We start from the raw sequence: 22,756 nt of genomic DNA on the forward strand, positions 1-22,756 counted from the left end.
TGGATCATCTTTCTTAATTACTGTGCAGAATTAAAATGCTGAGCAATGATTCGGGCGTTTACCTTTAATCACATTATTCCTGATTGTCATCTCAGGACACACTGTAAAAAGAAAATACACAGCACAGGAGATTACAACTGTTCATACGTTTATTCATCTTCAGTAATCGCTTTATTGTGGTCAGAGTCATGGTCAGGGTGTTGTATCCACTCCCTGGCCACATGGAGGGAATGAAACCTGCTGAAATACTCACTTTCCTTTTGTATAGGATGTAGTCTTGGAGGAACGTGTGCTCTTAGTGGTGCTGCAGCTGAAAAAGAATTCCAAGTCAGTAATCTGGTAAAAAAGCAAAGTGTATAATAGGAGGTGTGAGAGTTATTTTTAGGGCTGAATGAGAGTCCTACCTGTGGGATGGAGAATGGTGACAGCAGTGCTCTCTACTGTTCCCAGGCGGGAGTGCACACTTATTCGGTACACCGTCTCAGGCTGCAGCTCATAGAAACAGTGACTGCTGCTGGTGGAGTCTACTGTTTCCTCCTTTTTCTGCTTATCTGAGCCCAAATAACCACAGACAAAGAGAGAGAACATTTTTTAGTTTTTTATAGAATGAGAATAAATATCTGAGAGAGTGTGTGTCAGGGATCATTGCTGTGATTGATTTTTCATCAGTATGCTTTTTCTACCACGGACATACAAAGCTTAAAATGCTCCATTTTTGTGGCTAGGGCATAACTGACAAGGTTGCATACTCGAGTTGTTTTTGTTGTTGTTGTCATTCAGCTGCTTTCTATTAAGGGTCACCACAGTGGATCACAGTACACACTCTAGTGACAATCCAAATTTATTTCTAACAGGCTATTTGAAGGCAGTTTGAGAAAGGGGAGCGTACAGAGAATTACAGCAGTCCATAATATTCACTGACTGATAACTGCTTCATGTGAAATAAGTGCAGAGATCAAACTGTTACCTTCAGGATTCTGAAGCTTTCGGTCAGGAAAGTATAAAAAAGACATCAGCTGCTCTATGGCACATAGATGGAGTGTCAAAGCCTATGATTAGCCTGTATATGGACACATCGATGACCCCTGGTGTGGAAAAGTGTATAAATAGGATACAAAAACAGGTTGGTTCTGTTACCTCTGAGGGCCTGGATGACTATACGGTATGCAGTGACTGCTGCTACTGGCCTCCAGGACACACAGATACTCGAGTGATCTGACCGAACCACACTCACACTGCTCACACGTAGACTGGCTGGATTTATGGGGAAGAAATACAAGATGAGTGTGTATATCGGTGAGTATACAGCATGTGTATGATTTGTACTGTGCGAGTGTGTGTGTGTGTGTGTGTGTGAGAGAGAGAGAGAGAGAGAGAGACTGACTGGTTTTGCCCTGTGCTGAGGCACTGCCTCCCTCTCTGTTGCGGTATTCAGCAGTAACCTGTACACTGTACCGAGTGTCAGGGAGAAGAGACTGAAGAAGGACTCGTCTTTCACTGCCTGGCAACAACACCTAAAAGAAAACACCCCCCCCAAGACTACATTACCCATGATGCACCACAAATGACTCTGTGAGATGAATGTATATATTAATCAGTATTGAGTCTGAGTGCAGTGAATATCCCAAGAAAAGCTCAAACACCGATAAATTATACGTCTTAGAGATGCTGCCATTCAAAAAATCTAAATGTGTATAAAGACCTTGAACATCAGCATTCCCATGAAATGAAAGGAACAAGGAATACACAGTTCACAGGGAACACTCACTTTGTTCTCCCGTGCTTCTCCAGTTAAAGGAGTGTAGGACACATGGTACTGCAGCACATGAGCATTAGGAGGAACCCAGCTGACCAGCATGCTGACTGCAGTTTCTTCAGAGATGGACACACTGGTGGGACCTCCCCCAAACACTGAAGCAATACAAACAAATAAAAATATTCTAATGTGTTATCTGGAAGGCAGTGTTTTATGTTACAGGTTTTACATCCATCACAAATTCATAAAAAAATTCATGAACAGAAATGCCTGAGGAAAAAGAGTTATTGAGCCGTGGAATTCCATTTAAATAATGAGAGTGAATACAATAAAGTATGAGGCTAAAAGGTTTCCACTCCATTTCTGGACAGCAAAATGTGCCATTTTATTATCTTAGCTATTTCTACAGAGTAAACAATTAAAAATTATGAACAGAATTGAGTTTATTTTTCTTGACATTGCTACAGTCATCATGGTTAAGCATCACAACTTGTAAAGACATGACAGACAAACTGGAAGTAATGGTACAACGCTGAACAAGCAAACATCATCTGGCTTATGGTGCCACCCATCTACAAAATGCTTTTTCTAAATGCCACCAGGAAACAATCTGATTATCATATACTCACATGTGCTATATCTTATAGCCACAGCCTCACTCTGTGCTCCATCAGCGTACAGGGCAGACAGTGAGATCTGATACTCTTTATTATCCTCAACACCCTCCAGTGTAGCTCCTTCACTCTTCCCATCCACTTTCAGCTTAAAAATTAAACAAAAAAATCATTCCACAATGAGAACCTTTTATATTCTCCAGACCCCATCACATACTCACAGTACAAGCAAATCTACCTGGAAATTTGTACTCATTAATCATTACAGCATTTCACTCAGCGCTCATTCGATCAGATGATGAACACCATGGTGAGAGGTCACACTGACCTGACTCAGGTCTCCTCCACTCAGAGAGATCCATTTAATCAGGTAGGAGGTCACATCTTCCGCCGCCGGCTCCCAGTGTACTGTTAGCGTGTTCTCGGAGTAGTTACTGACCCGAAGCTCAGACGGAGCAGGTACCCTTACTGAGAATGTCACAAAGAAAGACTTGTAGTTGTAGTCAAGACTAGATCAACATATGTCATATATCTACATATGTGCTGTCATACAAAACATCCTTATTTGCCCTAAGAACCACACTGTATACTGGTTAGTGCTATTTTATAGTGCCAAAAGTTTTGGGATGTCTGCCTTTACATGCACATGAATGTAATATGGAGTTGTCCCGCCCTTTGCAGCTATAACAGCTTCAACTCTTCTGGGAAGGCTTTCCACAAGGTTTAGGAGTGTGTTTATGGGAATTTTTGACCGTTCCTCTAGAAGAGCATTTGTGAGGTCAGACACTGATGTTGGACGAGAAGGTCTGGCTCACAGTCTCCACTCTAATTCATCCCAAAGGTGTTCTATGGGGTTGAGGTCAGGACTCTGTGCAGGCCAGTCAAGTTCCTCCACACCAAACTCACTCATCCATGTCTTTATGGACCTTGCTTTGGTCACTGGTGTGCAGTCATGTTGGAACAGGAAGGGGTCATCCCCAAACTGTTCCCACAAAGAGCATGAAATTGTCCAAAATGTCTTGGTATGAAGCTGAAGCATTAAGAGTTCCTTTCACTGGAACTAAGGGGCCGAGCCCAACCCCTGAAAAACAACCGCACACCATAACCCCCCCTCCACCAAACTTTACACTTGGCACGATGCAGTCAGGCAAGTACCGTTCTCCCAGAGGTCTGCAGCTATTAATTCTGTAGAAATTTGGTGACTTCTGTGCACTCTGTGTTCCTCAGCATGCGCTGACCCCGCTCTGTGATTTTACGTGGTCTACCATTTCATAGCTGAGTTGCTGTTGTTCCCAACAATTGCTTCCACTAACAGTTGAGCGTGGAATATTTAGTAGTGAGGAAATTTCACGAATGGACTTATTATACAGGTGGAAACCTATCACGGTACCACACTTGAATTCACTGATCTGAGAGAGACCCATTCTTTCACAAATGTGTGTAGAATCAGTTTGCATGTCTAGGTGCTGGATTTTATACACCTGTGGCCATGGAAGTGATTGGAACACCTGAATTCAATGATCTGGAGGAGTGTCCCAAAACGTTTAGCAATATAGTGTATGCATCTGTCCTGGAGTGTATTGTACTGTCTGTTTACAATGTGGTTTGTCTTGCACTGCTTGCACAAGGTTGCACTTTATGTGATCATTTTAATTTTAAGCCCTTAGTTAATATTATGTATCTCTGAGTCAGTATGTAGCCCCCGGGTCCCAGAGGAATGTTGTCTTATTTCACTGTGTACTGCATCATCTATATATAGTGATATAAATATATAATATAAATATATAAAATGGCAACAAAAGCTTCCTGACTTCTTCTTGACTTACAGGAGGATTGCATGATGCTTTAATCAATTCTACACTAATGACAAAGCAAGTAACGTACATGTAGTGATGTTACCAGTGAGTGCAGCAGACAGGCCTTTTACATACAGGGACTGCACAGACACCAGATACTTGGACAGAGAAGATAGATTCTGCAGTAAGACAGTGTTTACACCTGCCACCTCCACCTGAGAGAGTGAGAGAGAGAGAGAGAGAGAGAGAGAGAGAGAAAAACATCACATAGAAAGAGTTGATGTTACATTCACAAGTCCAAAAATAGATGTTATTCTCTGAAACCGTCACATCCTATTTCTTTCTTCACATCTTGTATCCAACTGGAATTCAGCTAATGACAAAATATGGAAACTGTAAGGTAAAACCATCCATCCATTTTCTATAACCACTTTATCCCTAATTAGGGTCAGGGGGATCTACTGGAGCCTATCCCAGCACACATTGGCGAAAGACAGGGGTACACCCTGGACAGGTCACCAGTCCATATAGACAGACAACCACACACACTCACTCCTATAAGCAATTTAGAATGACCAATCAACCTAATGTACATGTTTTTGGACTGTGGGAGGAAACCGGAGTAAACCCACACAGACACGGGGAGAACATGCAAACTCCACACAGAAAGGACCCTGTCTGTTCAAACCCAGGATTCAAACCCAGGACCTTCCTGCTGTGAGGCAACAGTGATAACCACTAAGCCACTGTGCTGTCCAAGGTAATTGTGTTGAAAATCTATACTGTATGTGATACATGTTCAAAGCATTTGTGCATTCAGGATGTACCTTACAGATAAACACATACCTGAACACACTGAGTTATTAATGTGTTGGTCTGACTGATATTTTTTGGTCCAGTACATTTGAGCAAAGTATTGTTGAAGTATAATGTGCCTGCTATATGAAATCATCTGTGAGATCTTTGTTAGTAGCTAGTTTCTTTTAGTTGCTTTGCATTACACAAGTCTGTTTCATTTGTGTAACTGTCATCACACAACTGTAATCTGTCTGAATATGTGGTATTTGGGATGTGGCAGTTTAGTAGTTAAGCTGTTGGACTACTGATCAGAAGGTTGTGAGTTCCAGGTCCACCAAGCTGCCACTGCTGGGCCCCTGAGCAAGGCCCTTAACCCTCAATTGCTCACTTAAGATAAAAATGTAAGTCGCTCCGGATAAGGCGTCTGCTAAATGACAGAAATGTAAAAAGCTTTATTCCTCTACCTGTTTGACATCACTCCCATGATTTGTGCTGTAGGTGACACGATGGGCAGGAACGTCAACTGCCCCAGGCACCCAGGTAACCTTAAGAGTGCTGTGACTGACCATAGGGAACTGCAGACTGAGAGGAGATGGTAGTGGAACTGCAGAGAGAGAGAGAGTGAATCTCTAAGCCAACACTGTGTATGTTGGATGGTTTATGTTTCTATATATGAAGTATAAGTATTTACATGTGGTAGCAATAGCAGTGACAGGATCGCTCGGTTCATCCTCGTACAAAGCGTACACAGTGACCGAGTAGTCTGTAGAAGGTATCAGACCTCGCAGCTCTACATCCGTCTCATCAGCTCTAAACTTCTCCTGCCATTTACACAACACACACAGATACAGCTGCTCTTCACATGCCTCAGAACACACACCACACATTCACAACATGGTGATGAGAAAAACTGCAGTGAAGTATCTGAGCTTCATTCACATGACCACGAGGAAAAAAGGTCATATTTTGTATCGCTAAAGATATCAAAAGTGAAAAAGGAGAAATTTTATTTTAATGCTCTTGGCAGGTAGTCAGCTAAGGAAATGTTAGAGATTCACTTCAAGTAGGGTTAGAAATACACTATATGGCCAAAAGTATGTGGACACCTAACCACCTGATACCCTTAGGTATCCATTTCAAAACCATGAACATTAACATGGAATTTTTTATAAAAGCCTAAATTGTTCTGAGAAGGCCATTTAGATGTGATGATAATGTGATTGTGTTGATTTGTGCTCATTCAGGCACAAGAGAATTAATGATGTCAGGTACTTATATCAAGTGAGAAGACCAGGTGAATATTCCACGTCCAAGTTTATCGTAATGCTGGGTTTGAGGTCAGGGCTCTGTGCAGGTCACTGGAGTTCTTCCATCAACCTTTGGCAAACCATGTCTTCATGGACTTTGCTTTGTGCACATGGGCACTGACATGATGTTTTGACCTCTTAGATTTTCTCAGTGAAGTGAAATTTAAAATTTTACACAATAGACAAATGTGTGCTTCTAAGTTTGTGGTAGCAGTCTGGGGAAGAACCAGATATGGCTGTGATGGTCAGGTGTCTGCATACTTGTGGCCTTGCATTTCCATGTCATTTTGGGACAATAGTGTACACACTGTATTCTTAAAGCAGAGATTTCAAATGGTAAATAATACAATGCTACTATAACCATTGGCATACAGCTGACCCAGACTGACCTCTCGAGCATCATCAGGTTCTCCATCAGTGAGAGCTGAGTAAAGGGCCATGTACTGAGTAGCCCCATGCGCGGGCCTCCAGCGCACCCGGAGACTGGTGGGAGAGGATGCGGTGACCTCCAAAGACTCAGGCATGGCCAGCATTGCTGTGGAGAATAGAGGAGGTGATGGAAGAGATTTGGCGAATGGTTTGAGGTTAATAATGATTTTATGAATGATTTTTACATAGAAACTCACATGTAGTGAAGATGCCTCTCAATGGAGACCCCACATTGTCCTCATATACAGGAAAGATTGACACATGGTACTGTGTCTGTGAGGACAGTCCAGTCAGCATCACTGTGGAGTTTGACCCCTTCACCACCACCTGCAGAAACACAGCAGTGAGGAATGGGGAATACAGCTTAGGTGTGTTTTGGTGTATTACGATTTCTGCTCAGAATCATACATATTCAAAAAAAGATGAATTTTAATGACATATAACTCTACAAACATTCTTTAGTGACACAAGCTTGTGTGCACCAGCTCAACTTCTTCAGCAAATGGAGTTAAGTAAATAAGTTAGCTGAAGGCCGCGCATCAGACCAGAGACTAGCCACAGGGTTTACAGGTCTGGATAAGTGACTAACTTTGCAAAGCTAAAAGTAATGTAAATGTACAGGTATACAGACATTAGTTTGGACATAGAAGCAGTAATTTTAGAAGTTGAAGAACATTTTCCTCTCATTTTTCTCTCTGTCTGCTGTGAGGGAGGGTGAAGGCTGACATGAAGTATAACTGTGTGCTAGAGATACTGGACTGTGATCCTCCTGAGCAGTAGAGATTCTGTCCAGGCTGTTAGTTGTATGTCAGACTCACCTCCTGTGGGCTCTGTCCCTCACTGCTGTGGAACACCACCCTGTACTGCTGCACCGCTCTGTCCGGACTCGTCCAGCTCAAACACACTTCTTTGGGACCCAGCTCAGAATATCGCAAATCTGTGGGACTCGGGTAGGACAGCCCTGGGTCTTCAGTGGGATGTGCACGTCCTGCTCCAAACACACACACACACACACTTGTGTCAATTAGGCCTGCAGTGTGATTAAATATAAATTTGTGCAGAATACAAAGACAATTATCTCAGAAAAGCACTACATGTATAAATGTCAACTTAGTTGAATATGACCGATTTAGCTGCTGATTCATTATGAACACACTCACATAATGAACATATGGTCATGCCATACTAGCCCCTGCATGTGTTTATATGTCACAAAAAGAGACATTGCTTTTGCATATTTTGGAAGATCAGTGATTTTAAGAAATGAGCAGAAGTCTGCAGTACTGAAAATCCACACACAGGTAAGAATAGGTCACCTTATGCAGATTGTTATTGGTGCACTAGAAGTGACCTCATATTACTGTCCGTAAGTCTTTGTTTAGTTTGTGATAAAAAAAAAAAACAGAAAACAAAACAATAATAATAACTCTACATTTCATTGGGTCATTAATAAACGCACTTGTTTTACTACGTTCCTCCATTTTCCCACACAGGATGCGCACCAGTCGGCCAACCAGTTTACTGAGCAGAGGGAAATCGTTTACATTATACACGTTCAGCTCCAGAGGCTCAGACGCTACCTGTTTCAGCTCAGCCTCATCTGCATTCTTTACACCTGATAGAGAGAGAGAGAGGGAGGGAGGGAGATGGGGGGGGAATAGAGGGGTAGAGAGGGAGAGGGGGGGGGAGAGAGAGAGAGAGAGAGAGAAATAGAGAGAAATAGAGGGGGAGAGTGGGGGGGGAGCAGGAGAGATAGAGAGAGGGAGAGAGAGGAGAAAAGGAACAAATCAAATCACACAAGAACCCAGTATCATTCCATTAAACTATTTTAGGAAAGTAAAAAAAAATCCTAGTAATCTACAGACCCACAGAGATGATCTCCACTCCTGCATTCTTCAGTCTACTGGCTGCAGCAACGGCATCATCCTGAGATTTACCATCGGTCAACAGCAGCAGAAATTGTGGGGTATCTGACCTGGCTCCGACCTCTTCCTTCAAATTCTCCTCTAGGACATGAATGAGAGCCTGACCTGAGACACAAAACACACAGTAATGTCACCACAGGTGGAACTCTGAAAATCTTCGAAAAGAGGAGGTTTACTGATGTGGTGAGGAAGACATGCAGGGGGTGGGTGGTGTGGCAGAGGAAGATTCAGAGGACAGAATGTGATGGAGAAAAACGATCCTCTGTGGTGACCCCTAAAGGGAGCAGCTGAAAGAAGAAGAATATCAGGTGGGTAATTTCATACCCTCACGTGTCCCCTGCTCGTCATGTGGTAAACACTTTAGTTCACAGGAAAAGAAAGCTACTTATGCCATCATGTTCATTTACAGCCACCCGGAATACATGAGTTTTATAACAGAGCTACAGCTGTTTTTAGAAAGTATTTGTGCCACACCCACATTCACAACCTTCACCTGCCCTTCCTCATTTCTGCTGGGACTTGTCGTAGGGACAAAAGATACGCAGAAAAGATTCACATCCGTGAACATGGAAAACAATCGTAGATAAAAGTGTCCTTTGTAACAGAGAGCTAAATCTGTTTAAAGATGCTGTGTTCACCTGTGAAGGTGTTCCCTCCCTTGTATCTGAAGTTTCGGACCGCGTCAAGGAGCTGCTCTTTAGATGTGAAGTTATTAAGCTGCCACTCGGTGCGAGGGTCTCCACTGTACTGGGACAGAGCTGAAACAGACAGTCAAAAAGATTTATACTGCATTCAACCAAACATTTCCAATAACTGTCTTGTGGTGGTCAGGGACACCTGTCCATCACATGACACCTTCTACACCTTCACAGATAGAGATGATTTTATGGCAGTAATTAGATTGTAGACCTTGAGATCCTGATCTGAGAGCGTAAAGTTTTATTTTAAGTTTATTTTGATATTTTGGCTCACAGATAATATTCATGAATGTAAATTTGAAGTCATGGGAAAGTAAGGTTCCACGGTGTGAACCAACACTGAAAAGCATATACATGTGTTTAATTGTGCATGAATCCATTTTCAGTGTTACAGTCTTTTTAACAAAACATCAGAACTTTAATTCTACCCTAAAATTACTCGTTGACGTGAATTAATGAACAATAAAAAAATGCTTATTTTAACTGAAAAAAGCTTCATTATGTCCGTGATGTTTGGTGAATTGTGCTAGAAAGTCAGGTCACTCTTTTGTGGGTGAAAATTTTGTAATGAAGATATTTTGTGAAGGTTTCTTTCTAACAAACATAGAGAATGACAAAAATGCTTGATTTGTGCTGCAGCTTTTTTATTGTAAATTTGCAGTGCAGTTTGCTGAATCTTTCGTGTCTCAACTGGAGAAACTTTAATCACATGATTATTAGCAGTAAAGACAAATGTAAATACTCTGTATGATGGTTATACTCATCTTCACTGCGTGTGTATCATTGAGCTCATGTACAAATAAATATATTTACATGCATGTTAGTATTAGTTTGCACATTTGAGCATTTTTGTTTGTGAATCCTGATTTAAAATACAGTATTTTCTGTTTCTGAATCTGTGGTGTGGCAACGCTACTGTCCCGTGTGTTGTTTCTGATGAAATATAAACACTTCTCGTGAATAAACCCAGATTTTATACTCTACTGTAGATCATTAGCAGATTTTATAATCTACTTCTCTGTAGATCCCTTTCTTAAAAGTTTCCTAGGGTTATTGGTACACACCTTATGAACAAATCATTCAAAACACCGTTTTTCAGAGTTTTCAGGAAGCTGTGGTGATTGAAATGAAGGATGGCGTAAAAACAGTGAAGTGACGAGGCCTGGCTCACCGATTTTCACTCCGTACGGGCCGATGTGAAAGGGGGTGACCAGGCCCTCCAGGAACTCCCGAACCTTCTTGAAGTTGGTGCGTCCAATACTCCAGGAGCCATCTACCAGCAGGACGAGGTCAGCCTGCACCCCGGGCCTGCACTCGAACGGCTTGTGAGAGGATCCAGCTGGACACGTACAGTACCAATGAGAGGTAAACACCTGATTGTGTCTGAGATTTAACACGTGAAGCAGTTTTACCACAAAATGAACCACTAACATGCAACATAGATGTTTATTTGTCTCAGAGTTTGAGAGTGGAAATGGAAATTTTAGAAGTTCTAATGAAACTAATGAAAAGTACTTTTTAGATTAATCTATTAACCCAATAGTGTGTGTGTGTGTGTGTGTGTGTGTTCCCATGAGCTACATGGAATAGCCACATTTTGTTTTTCAATCTTCTGAATACATTGTCCAGCTCTTTTTTATGTTTTAGGAAACCATAAGTTGTAAATCAGCTGTAGATTAAATTAAAGCAAACTTCTTTAGCTCTCTAGACTTTCTGAACCCTGGTGATTTTCTGCTTTTTTAAAACTAGAGTTGTATTGGGAAGTTTCTTTCTTCTTTTTTGCAATGAAACAGTGATAATTATTATTTCATGCATACTGTTTTATCCTTTTTTACTCACAGACAATACAATAGGTATTTAATATAAACAATACACAGACACAACATTCATACTGTATATCACACATATTGTTTTTTATATCATGAAAAAAGTAATATGAATTAAAAGAAGATCAAAAATATAAAAGAAGTGGGATTTGAGTATAAACAGTTTGTGAGTGAGAGGTTTAATGAGAAATTAATGTGCAGTCATCCAGAGCTTCTTTAAAAATCTAGATGTTTAGTTTAAGATCTTTATTTAGATCATGTCTGATTTATACTGAAGTTTTATATGAGAAATCGGTTTAGTTTCGATACTCTCTGTGTATTTTTTACAGCTACAGCCTACTGTAACAACAAAAAAAATATGTCATGATTTGGAATGAAAATCAACTAATACTAATACTAATAATCCCAACACTGTTAGTTTACAGTTTGAGACGTTTGTTCTTTAAAATATACTTTCACAGAATTTTAGTAGTTGAACAATTCAGTAGTGGACAATTCAGACTTTAGAAAAGTCATTAGTTAATTAGTCATTAATCAGAATGATTTTTTTTGTCAGTCATTTTGAAATATCTGTGGAATTCCCCTTTAAACACACAGCAGAAGAAAGCATGCCTCAGTGAACTTGGCTTAGTGAGACGTGAGGCACATGCTGCCTCTACTGTTTGTAAACCCTCAGGACATACCGAGAGAGAAAAGAGGCCTTGAAAATTTTAGGCCTTGATTTACTCCTACCCAAAATAAGGAGCAGTATTGTGTGACTGCTCTCAGATAAACTGTACACACAAATTGTAGGTGTGTTGCGGGTGACTTACAAAAAATAGCTGTGCAAAGTATGAGAAGAAAATATTTAAATGAGACACGTTTTCTTATTCTTATTCACAGGCCGAAGGCAGGAAGATTGAAATAGTGTTCAGTATATGAAAAACATTTATAAGTGTAGAATATACATACGTGTGGCTGACATTAAAAAGGAATTAAAGGAATTGTAAAAATGGGATCATTTTGTCTTTAACTGGCAGAAAGGGGTAAATGTAATCTAATGTAAGATGACTTAATCTGTGGAATTTCAGGCTTAGGAAATCACACTGAATGTGCAAAAAGTAATAGACTTGTGTTAACATTGCCCTGTATTATAGCAAAGTCCTAAAATGTATATTAATTAAGTCAAACATGCAAAATGGACAAAAAAACATTGTCCTGCTCAGATGATGGTCTTCTCCCTGTTAGTAATGTTATCCAGTTTGGAGGCCATTAGAAATCAGGGCTTTAGTGTTTTAGGTTTCATTAATATACCTTCATTATCACAAGTAAGAAAAATTATTCTATCTTAAGATATTATTATGAAACAAAGTGATTCAAAACTTTGCATTTTCCTTTTTGAATATGATATAAATATTCTCTTTTATATTAATATTCCGTTATAACTGTACCTCCTCTACAGAACATTGAGCATCCCAGGGATATAAAGGGGGGATGCAAATCTTTCGTTGAAAAGTTGAAAATACTGACTGCTGATTTTTTTTTGCACTGCTTCAGTGTTGAGGTGATGTACTGCTGGTGTTTTTATACCTGTAACTGGGCTGGTTTTTCTCACTTTGTGCTCCTCCTCTGCAGGTTTCCCTCTGCTTTCAACCTTCTCGTCTTTTGTCTTTGTACGGTTTCGGTCTTTCTTCTTCTTTTTCTTGTCTTTGCCCTTTTCGACCTCTTGTTCCTCTTGATCAGTAACAGTAGGAGGTTCTGGACATACAGACAGATATACAACACTAACACTTACAGTATCCTGTATAGTCCTGCAATGGAAACCAGTCCAGACATTCACTAGGGCCACAGTAAAGTGTTCAATGTACAAAACCATATAAAACACATGACAGGGTCTGTAATGAGGATTCCCTCAGCCTCTGAACCGTGGACTTCAGGGTCGCTGAATAACCCAATAATGAGACAGAAGGCTGATTGCAGGTATTTGACGCCACAGCAAAGCTGCGCAGTTAATGCAAGAGCAGATACCATTCGAACCATCTGTAGCTCCTACAGTAAAACACGGCTAATAACAGAGGAGCGCCCAGGAAGGACTCAAAGACGACATTTAAGACACTGTAACTCGTCCCAGGTGAGGTAACTATAATTTACTTCAGAAGCTATTATACTAGCCTTTTCCCACACCTTCAATAATTTACTGCAGAAAAACTTTGCTGTGTTCTTCCTATAGTGCCTTGGGTGTTTATTTTTTGTTTGTTTTAAACTGCACATACTGTATATGTATATAAAACATGAATCTATAAATAAAAAGTGGCACAAATCCTTAATAAATGAATCCCATCGCTTCGAGGTGATATTCAGTGAAAGTGGTATATTTAGAGAATTTCTTTTTCTGACAGCGCTTTTCTTTGTGTCACTCATCACAGAATCTCACCGAGGCTTAAACAGGCTGTTCACTCTCAGAGAAAAAAAAACATTCCTTGAGGGTGTTTTGGATATTGTTCTTATCTTTCTTATCTTTCAGTAGGGCTACCTACTGTTCAGTGATGGTTCTACTTGGAAACTTTCTCTGAAAGAGAAACACTGTGCTGTAAGGAGTTTTCATGTTTCCCCAATAGAAAATTTTCAAGAAGTTTTCAAGAAAACATTTTTTTTTACCTCTAAATTTATGCTTTTTTTTAAAGTGCACAGTGTGATCTGGTGGTTTTTTACCTATAGTGGTTGGCTCCTGGTAGAGAACAGTGGGCAGTGACTCCAGAACCTCAGTGGCATCGTCCATCTCACCAGAGCCTGAGCCCATGGTCTGGACCTTCCTCTTATGCTTTGGGTTTCCATTGCGGGCCTCCTCCTCCTCCCTCAGCACATCAACTGACACACACACACACACACACACACACACCAGGAGGAAACAAATGAGTGGAGAAAAATTAAAAATACTTTCAAACAGGTCTAGTGCGGGATACAATTATGCAGTTTAACATCCTTTCATGCTCAGTCGCATGCAGATAAATGACGAGCAGGCCCACATGACCTCGGGTTTCGATGAAGAATACAAGATGAAAAGATCTATGTGACTTAGAAAAACAGTTCGTTATTGGGTCAGGAGCATCAGGTCAAAAAGATTCATCAGCTGGCCGTGTTTCAGCAGGAACAGTGAATAAGGTGACTGTGTGTTCGGTTTTTTTAATTCATCAAATCTAAAGTAATAACTGTGAATTAACATTTGTAGAAAATATATTCTTTTACATTTTTCCACCTAAAAAATCAGTAAGATAAGTAATTTGGCTAGAGAGCCTAGATATTTGCATACAACTGTATTATATTACAGGTTATTTTATAATAAGAAAGTAAACAAAAAAGTGTAATCTCGATATGAAAAAGTAAAAACTCTACAATCTCCAGTAAACACTGCATTTCTACACATCAGACTAATCTGGTCTGAACTGGGCTTCAGTTTTAAATTTATTTTCCGAAACACAGAAAATGATTCAACTTTAAGACTAGTCTTATCTCCTCAGAATACCCTACAGGCAGTTCAGTCACATGGAAAAACTCTGGAAAACTCTGGATATTACAGCTGAACACGGAGGAACAATGGAATTCTGAGCTAGCTAAGCCTGCCTCCAAACTGTACTGCGTGACCCGCGTGTCTGAACACGCACAACTCCAAAAGGCAACTAGAAAAGTACCACACACACCCAGGCTCTTCTCCCCAGGTACAGATTTGTCATGCCATAAAGAATACACACAGTGCAGAATAATATCTGTCTCATCATGCAGGCAAGTAATAAGACAGTGTATGTCATTATTAACTACCTTCAGGGTGGACTGTCCAACATTTTGGATCCTAAAAAAAGAGCATGTATACTTTCTGGCACATTGATTTTTTTTTTTTTTTAGGTGATTTAATGCTAAGTAAAGATTTAAATGATAGAGACTGATAAACATTCCAAACGTCTCTGTTCTGCTCTATAAAAACACAAATGTCTTCTGGACTTTCCTTTCAGTGTGTGACAGAGCCTATAATTCTGCAGGATTCCAGCAGCTCCACTCAGTCATTTACAGACAGAGCTCATGAAAGGGAATGTAGTGTTTACGTGTGTGTGTGTGTGTGTGTGTGTGTGTGCATACCAACATACATGTGTAGCCTATGTTGAGGATGATGTATGTTATGTTTGGTGGTGGAAAAGGGATGTTGAACTGACAGGCCCAAGGCCTACCAGGCATTCAGAAATTCCTCAGCATTTACAGTATATGGAACAGGGACTGAATCATACTTATGGATAATTACTGCAGAGTTACACATCAGTACACTAATACTATACACAATACTAACATAATTTAGTACAACACATACTAATCAACAAGCCTACTAGCTGCCTTGTGTCCCTAAGTAAATATGATATGTCCTGTTTTTGGCACTAGGATTCACTGATTTTATTTATGATGTAGTCATGAATCATTGGTTTGGTTAGGTGTGGCATTTTATAAGATTTCTGACTTACTTGTGAAGCGTCTTTTAGCGATGAGTTTCTCCACAGTTCCATTGAGCACCAGCACTTGTAGAAGGTACTCCTGTGTGGAGTCCAGACCTGCCACAGTGGCCCGTCCACGTGTTGTGGTCAGCATCAGTTCTGGCTGAGGAACTTCTAGAAGATGTGAACAGAAACATGATAAACAACAGCTTATTATACACTACATGGTCAAAGGTATATCACATCATCTGCAAGCCTTCCTCAAACTATTACCACAAAGTTTTTTAGAATTCTTTTTTTTATTTTTTACAATTTTTACAATTGTCTAGAATGTCTATGTATTTTATAGCATTAAGATTTCCCTTCACCTGAACTAAGGAGCCCAAACCTGTTCCAGCATGACAAAGCACCTGTGCATAAAGGTCCATAAAGACATGGGTTTTCCTGGTTGATGGTAAAGACCTTAACAGGCCTGCCCAGAGCCCTGATCTTCAACCTTACTGAACATCTTTGGGACAAACTGGAATGCTGAGCAATTTCACTAATGCTCTTATAGCTGAATGAGCACAAATCCCTACAGTGTAGTAGAAAGCCTTCAAACAGAGGATCAGCTTGATATAAATGGCCATGGTGTTGGAATGGGATGTTCAGCAAGGACATCTGAGCCAGTAGTCTGAAAGTCAGCTGAAGATTACAAGTTGAATATATTAGTATTAAAACTGTTCCTGTGTTCGGAACATCTTACAGTCATCTCTATACATCTGAAAACTTTTGTATTACGTTTCCTTAAACTGCATTAGACCTCTCTGAATCAGACTGCACACAGGAGGACTGAGGGAGAGACGATATAAAGATAAGAAAAGAGAAGGACAAAGACAGAGTGGCACTGAAGGGACGATGCATTCTGTGGTTATGGCCACAGGTGATAGCTGAGTAGATGCTTATCTTCATTCCATCACTGTTAAAAAAAGGACCCCCCCCTTCAGATCTGCTGAAGTCTGACATGACTGTAAGAATAAGCAGCTCGAGCTGAGAGACAAGATTAAAAGGAATTAAAGAGGAAAAACTGATTTGTCAGCTGATTGTCATAATTATGTAATATTAACTGCTCTGAGTTGTCTTTGGATAGAAAGTGTAGCAGCAGAACTCCAGATCCTTTCTGTTGGTTTATTCCTGATTTAATGTGGAATAAATAATATATTGTTGTACACACAGTAAATTAGAGCCTGCCTTTATTTCAAGCAAGTTCTGTCTCTCAAAATAGATATTATATCACTTTGATTTTTGATAAAGTATTTTGATTTGTTTACAGTAGACGTTGTACCTTATATGAGGTAATGTAGTTTAAGTTTTAAGGCTTTAGCTGTTCATTCTGGTAAATAGTTTAGCTTATGTTTAACTGGTGCTGAATCTGAAACTGAGAAATAAAATCAACAGTGCTGTCGTAACAAAACTAGTTACTTCCTGTTCTTCTGCAGGTGTGTGTGTGTTTGTGTGTGTATGTGTGTGTGTGTGTGTGTGTAAGAAGTGCCTTACCTCTGAGGCTGTCTAGCTCACTTAAGTCAGGAGAACTCTAGCCTGCAGCCAAAATATCTGCCTGAACTTTCTGACCTAAAATAGTCTTTAGAAATGCATAGTATGTAGCGCAACACACTAAATCATGAGAGTTATTAGGAAAAGTAATGTTTAAATAGTAAAACATATACAGTACATGATTATTTATAATTCCGGGTGGCCTCAGGGCCCTAATTTCGACATCATTTTAGATAGTGACTGAATATCCCCGGCAGTCATGGCAGCGATGACCCTGGTCTCAGCAATTTGTGGAATCTTAAATATGAAGCCCTAACCCTTGCCTAGAAAGAAAGGCAGAATAATGAAACATAAAGCCAATCACTGCAAGTTGAGATTAGTGTGGGTCCCACTTCAGAAAAAGAACCTGCCGTAGGCTGTTTCTCACCTGAGATTGGTCTAACTCTGACTTTGTATCCCTGCACAGGCCCCTCAGCCTCCTTCCATTTCATCTGGAGCCGGTCCTCTGACAAGACCGTCAGCTTTAATCGGCCTGAGGACATCAAGATGTGTCGGAAGTGGGATAGTAAGCAATCACAAATAATCACAAATAAACAATAGCACACAGCGGTCTAATAGAACGGTTCACATAAAGGACAAAGTATGTGGCTGCATACACAGACTACTCATGGACAAAAACCAGTCTGTAAATGTAAGACATGCATGGGTAAGAAGGTCATGGAGTGGGGTTTTGGGGGCGATGCTCAGTGGAAATGCCTCGAGATCAAAGACATTCACAGCAACAATATCTCAATGCCTTCTGTTTGCCTCTCCACAGAGAGGCTGTAAAACACTGGGCGTCTCTAGAGTTTCTCTCTTCTCTTTTCCTCCCTCAGAAAATCCTTGCTCAACTCTGCCCTTGTCTTCAGCTCATCTGCATAATTTCCACACACTGTCTTCTAACAATTCTCCCTTTTTATTCTCATGTATCCATGTTCCTTGCTCTGCTCCAGCTGTCCTGACATGCTCAAAGCAGGCTCTTTACTGTCCTACAAGACCACAGAGACTCGAGGGGCACAGGAAATCCGTTTTTCAAGAGACTGAAGGTTAGCGCTGGCCACGTGACCCGAGTCCAAAAACAGATTTGCGTTAAATTGGCAGCGCTCTGACCTTCACTCAACCCTAACCGTAGCCTGAAGGCCTTTTTTGTGTTATGATGTTCTCTCGTTATCAGGGAGCAGTAATAGCACGAGGGTGGAGGAAGTCTGGGGTTGAAAAACAGCTGGCAAAAGATCAGATAACTTGTAAGATTTTCTTTGCCCAAGTAACACCAGGATCTACCACAGAACCAACAAATTAACAGGCCAGCATCATGGAGTCAGACGCAGCATGGGGAGTACTTAACAGGAAATATCCTGAAAAGAAGCAAAAGACTAAATGTAGACAGGGTTCCTTTAATTAAGAAAACTGAATATTTATAGTTCTCAAGGCAATTTCAAAATTCCCCAAAAAAACAGAACACACTTTAATGTTTCATTTACAGTCTACAGAGTTTACACAGAATGGTGTGAAAAACAAAAAAACTCTGAACTGACAGGAAGTCTGTATTAACTCGAATACAACCTGAGTGAAGAGAAAAGCATCTCAGCATGGACAACACATCAACACTCAGGGCAAAGGAGCCACAACAGCAGATGACCACATCAGGGTCCACTCCACATTTCAGAGAATGTCTGTGTGTATATATATATATATATATATATATATATATATATATATATATACAAAACATATCACAAAACATCTTCCAAACAGTCTCTGTTGTATAAGGGTTGTTCCCGTCGTATGCAGAACTTTGTTTTAATCAGCAATGTTGTGTACAGTAAAAAAAAGAATGTTCTACACTGTACAACCCAGTCCATCCCTGACCTCTGCTCAACAAGTACATGACCTGCATGTCAGAGGAACCAGTTTATAAAATGCCTAAGCAAAGAAAACAAATTTTTTTAAATAAAATTCTAATTCTAAAATCTAGTGCTGAGTTTTTAGACAGATTCTTAGTTACCTAGTAAACCAGCATCAATGTTCTCATGAACAGAGACCTGGAAAGCACTGTTTTTAAGTGATGCTGGATAAGAGTCTGCCAAATATAAATGATCAGTGACATGATGGACAACATAATCACACAGTAATCACACATAATCACAGATTACACTGTTACTGATCTGTGTACGACTGTAACTGCATCTGAATCAGACATTTAAATCCATTCACATTAGATTCTAAACTTTCTAACGTTTTAGGTCAAAGACCAGAATATTACCTTGAGTAGAAACCTCAGAGGCCAGCGTTAGAAGAATTATCCCAACAAAGACTGACATTGGACATGGATAGAGAGGAAGAAGTGAGAGAAGAACAATGGGATCTGCAAAAGATCACAATGAGGAGATTAAAATAACAGCTGCTTTATTTAAATACATCTGTTATTACAGGCAGATGGCCGCCAATTACAAGGAAGGCCACAGAGACATTTAAGGCATTAAAGCTTGATTACTATTTTGAACCCAGGAGACAAGAGACAAGGATTATAAAGTCATTTAACAAACCAGTGGATTTTTGTGATTTAAAACAAAGAGTACTGACAGCTTTAAGAGTTCATTTGAATTTTACACTAATCTTGTACTTTATATAGTCCTGTATAAGTGTGCATAAGAATAATATACCAGAGGATCAGACTGCATGTAGGTGATGATTTAAAGTCCAGTACACTTTTAAATATTATCCCCCATGTATATATAAAGCAATGGGAGTGTTAACCGTGATGGGTTGGTGACTAGAGAGAGATGTGTTGGGACAGTCAGAGCGTTCACACGAGCAAACCACAGGACAGAGCAGACCAACACCTTTCATTAGGACAGCCATTAAAGTTAATGAGAAGAAGAATGTCAACTAAACACCAGTTCAGCGTGGTGTTACAAGAGCTGTGCCAATCTCTGCCTTTCTAACCCTAACCAGGGCCTGTAAAAATCTTAATGTAATGTTTATATGCACTCATAAACACACCAAGCTGATAGATATGTGTTTAAGCAGATTATCAAAGAAAACTCAACCATTATTAAAGACAGCTTAAAAAGAGGGAATAGTATAGGGAAATGATGACAAAAAGCAGTGATGGATTAGGGCTACAATTATTTTCAGTCTGAGACCAATCAATAAACTAATCACACTTACAGTCATTAAAATAATAAGAAATAATTCTCAAAAGGCCGGATCATGTGGACAGTTAATTTAAGCATGTTTCATCTAAAGCTCAATAAATCAAATCAAGTTTAAATAATTATCAAAGTAAAGTACAATGTTTTATATCCTCATTAACTCTGTATAACTGTGTTTGAGTTAAGGGGTTAAGAGACTGAGAGTGAATAAAAACTTTCTAAGGCTTCAATAAATAAATACACATAATTGTGAATGTTCATAATATACAGCACCATGCAAAGGTCTTAGACCTTTAGTACTAGAGTTTTAAGAAAAGTCTTAAAGCACTTAAGAAAGTAGTTAGGGTTAGTTAGTGGTTAGTGGTTAGGGGTAGTTAGGGTTAGTTAGTGGTTAGTGGTTAGGGGTAGTTAGTGTATTTTGTAATTATTATAGAACATAAACATCCATTTATTAACATTTATTACTATAACACAGTAGAAAATGTTTTATATTTCTAAACATTACTTAATATATTATTACATAATTATACGTATTACGTAACTGGAAAGAAAGAAAGAAAGAAAGAAAGAAAGAAGATGAAGCAGTAACTGGGAGAAAGTGTGCAGATTCTTCAGCAGGATGCTCAGTAAAATTTATTAGCTAATTTCATTATAAATAAAAAATATTCTGTCTAAAACTCCACATTGTACCGGAAAGCACCGAGGGATTTTTTGTGACACCAGATGTGTTCTTACTCTTCACTGCTGTTTAGAGTTTTTCCAGGTAAACTCATTTCATCTGGTTTTTAAGACATCTTCACGCCATCTCTTTGCAGCATGTGTCTAAAACTTCTACACAGAACAATTTACTAAAACAAGTAACTGGACTGTGGTGAAAGGTCAGGAAAGTTCAGGATTGACCATCTTTAACAAAATAACTGAAGCTACACATTAGTGTAATGTTCTTAACATTTATGATATGAAACACTCAGAACTCAAAGGCTTCATGACTGCAGAGTTTACACGAAATCCCTGTAATAATGAACCTTTCGGACACGTGAATGACCCCTGGGGTGAGTTATTTACCCTGACAGCGCGAGCCGAACCGAGAACACTCCTAATCCTCCAAAACAGATTTCTAAAAGAAGAGTTGTCGATATCTGCGCACTTACTTTTCACTAAACACAAAATGTACACAATCAGCTGGAATCTGGAGCAACGACTCACCTGAAACAACGCGTCTGTGTCCGCCGCTGGCCTCTGAGTGTGTGTGTGTGTGTGTGTGTGTGTGCATTCCACACGTGAAAGATGACTGCTCTCTCTCTCTCTCACACACACACACCCTCTCTCTCTCTCTCTCTCTCTCTCTCTCTCACACACACACACACACCCTCTCTCTCTCTCTCTCACACACACACACTCTCTCTCTTTCTCTCTCTCACACACACACTCTCTCTCTCTCTCTCTCTCTCTCTCTCTCTCTCTCTCTCACACACACACACACACTCCTACAGTCTGCAGTCTCTCCTGCTGCTGGGTCTGAATGTGAAATCTGAGATGCCTGAACACCTTCCTCTGCTCAGACCTGGGCGTGGAAACTCAGGAACACAGTGTCAGACACTTCCTATCTGTATATTTTGTTCAGTGTCACATTAAGTCTTCCTCTTAACACTAGTGAGGAGTTTATAGTATAACTGCAGCAGTTTAATAACTACAGACTGCACTTTCCCACTTTGTAGCATAACTTCAACATCAGTGGGAGGAAACTACAGAACCCTGAGGAAGAAGCAGCACTTTATCTGATTCAGTACACGTTCATGCCTCCTCTCCATCACTGTGTACTTTCATGTAAAGGTTTTTATGAGACTCTGGTAGCTTAGTGGTTAAGGCGTTAGCCTACTGATCAGAAGGTTGAGTGTGAGGTCCACCAAGCTGTTACTGCTGGGCCCCTGAGCAAGGCCCTTAACCCTCCATTGTATAAAATGAGATTGTAAGTTGCTCTGGATAAGGGTGTCTTGTCAGAAATGTAGTTCACTTTAACATTAGTCTTTATTCAGTATGTAATTGGAACACATGAAAAAGATGGATTATGTACATAAGTTTGAGTCAAATTATATATTTCTGTTTTAAATAATATTTGGTGAAATTCTGATCCATCACACTGGAAGCTGTCACATAAAATCAGGACAATGAGGTAGTTCTACTTGCCTCTCAATACAGAAAACTCCTGCTTGTACTAGCACTGAGCCTTTACTGCCCGGGTCTGTCGTTTGGGTAATCGTTGTCGATGGGAGCTGAAGGGAGGGACAGAATTTGTTGGAATTTTAAGCTTTAAACAGTTTGCCTCAGCCTTCTGGCCCCCGCTGGGTAAACTCAGTAGGGTAGTCTCATAGAGGGAGCTGTCTATAGGGCCCCAAAATCCCTTCTCCCATGACTAGGTACAAAAC

At 40.0% G+C, this 22,756-nt stretch overlaps 1 protein-coding gene across 2 annotated transcripts in view; it reads right to left on the reverse strand.

Annotated features, from left to right (window-relative positions):
- Positions 1-21,674, reverse strand: part of LOC131365680 (collagen alpha-1(XX) chain) — a 33,414-nt gene extending 11,740 nt beyond the window's left edge. The window contains exons 1-24 of one of the 2 annotated variants that reach the window (XM_058409416.1): positions 21,537-21,674; positions 19,439-19,540; positions 17,564-17,668; positions 15,634-15,777; positions 13,841-13,996; positions 12,719-12,886; positions 10,495-10,662; positions 9,264-9,383; positions 8,566-8,730; positions 8,160-8,315; positions 7,519-7,688; positions 6,898-7,027; positions 6,661-6,806; positions 5,656-5,785; positions 5,429-5,568; positions 4,270-4,381; positions 2,699-2,838; positions 2,386-2,518; positions 1,769-1,911; positions 1,385-1,514; positions 1,138-1,254; positions 405-551; positions 254-310; positions 63-101 (exon numbers count right to left, since the gene is read on the reverse strand). In XM_058409416.1, coding sequence (XP_058265399.1) covers positions 63-101; positions 254-310; positions 405-551; positions 1,138-1,254; positions 1,385-1,514; positions 1,769-1,911; positions 2,386-2,518; positions 2,699-2,838; positions 4,270-4,381; positions 5,429-5,568; positions 5,656-5,785; positions 6,661-6,806; positions 6,898-7,027; positions 7,519-7,688; positions 8,160-8,315; positions 8,566-8,730; positions 9,264-9,383; positions 10,495-10,662; positions 12,719-12,886; positions 13,841-13,996; positions 15,634-15,777; positions 17,564-17,668; positions 19,439-19,540; positions 21,537-21,603 — 3,085 coding nt within the window. In that variant the 5' untranslated portion in view covers positions 21,604-21,674. Of the gene's footprint in view, positions 1-62; positions 102-253; positions 311-404; positions 552-1,137; positions 1,255-1,384; positions 1,515-1,768; positions 1,912-2,385; positions 2,519-2,698; positions 2,839-4,254; positions 4,382-5,428; positions 5,569-5,655; positions 5,786-6,660; positions 6,807-6,897; positions 7,028-7,518; positions 7,689-8,159; positions 8,316-8,565; positions 8,731-9,263; positions 9,384-10,494; positions 10,663-12,718; positions 12,887-13,840; positions 13,997-15,633; positions 15,778-17,563; positions 17,669-19,438; positions 19,541-21,536 lie in introns of both variants that reach the window. The other variant, XM_058409415.1, reaches the window with a different exon arrangement.
- Between the last annotated feature and the right edge of the window lie 1,082 nt (positions 21,675-22,756).

Source organism: Hemibagrus wyckioides, linkage group LG15 (genome assembly GCF_019097595.1).
Source record: "Hemibagrus wyckioides isolate EC202008001 linkage group LG15, SWU_Hwy_1.0, whole genome shotgun sequence".
In the NCBI taxonomy this organism is placed as follows: Eukaryota; Metazoa; Chordata; class Actinopteri; order Siluriformes; family Bagridae; genus Hemibagrus; species Hemibagrus wyckioides.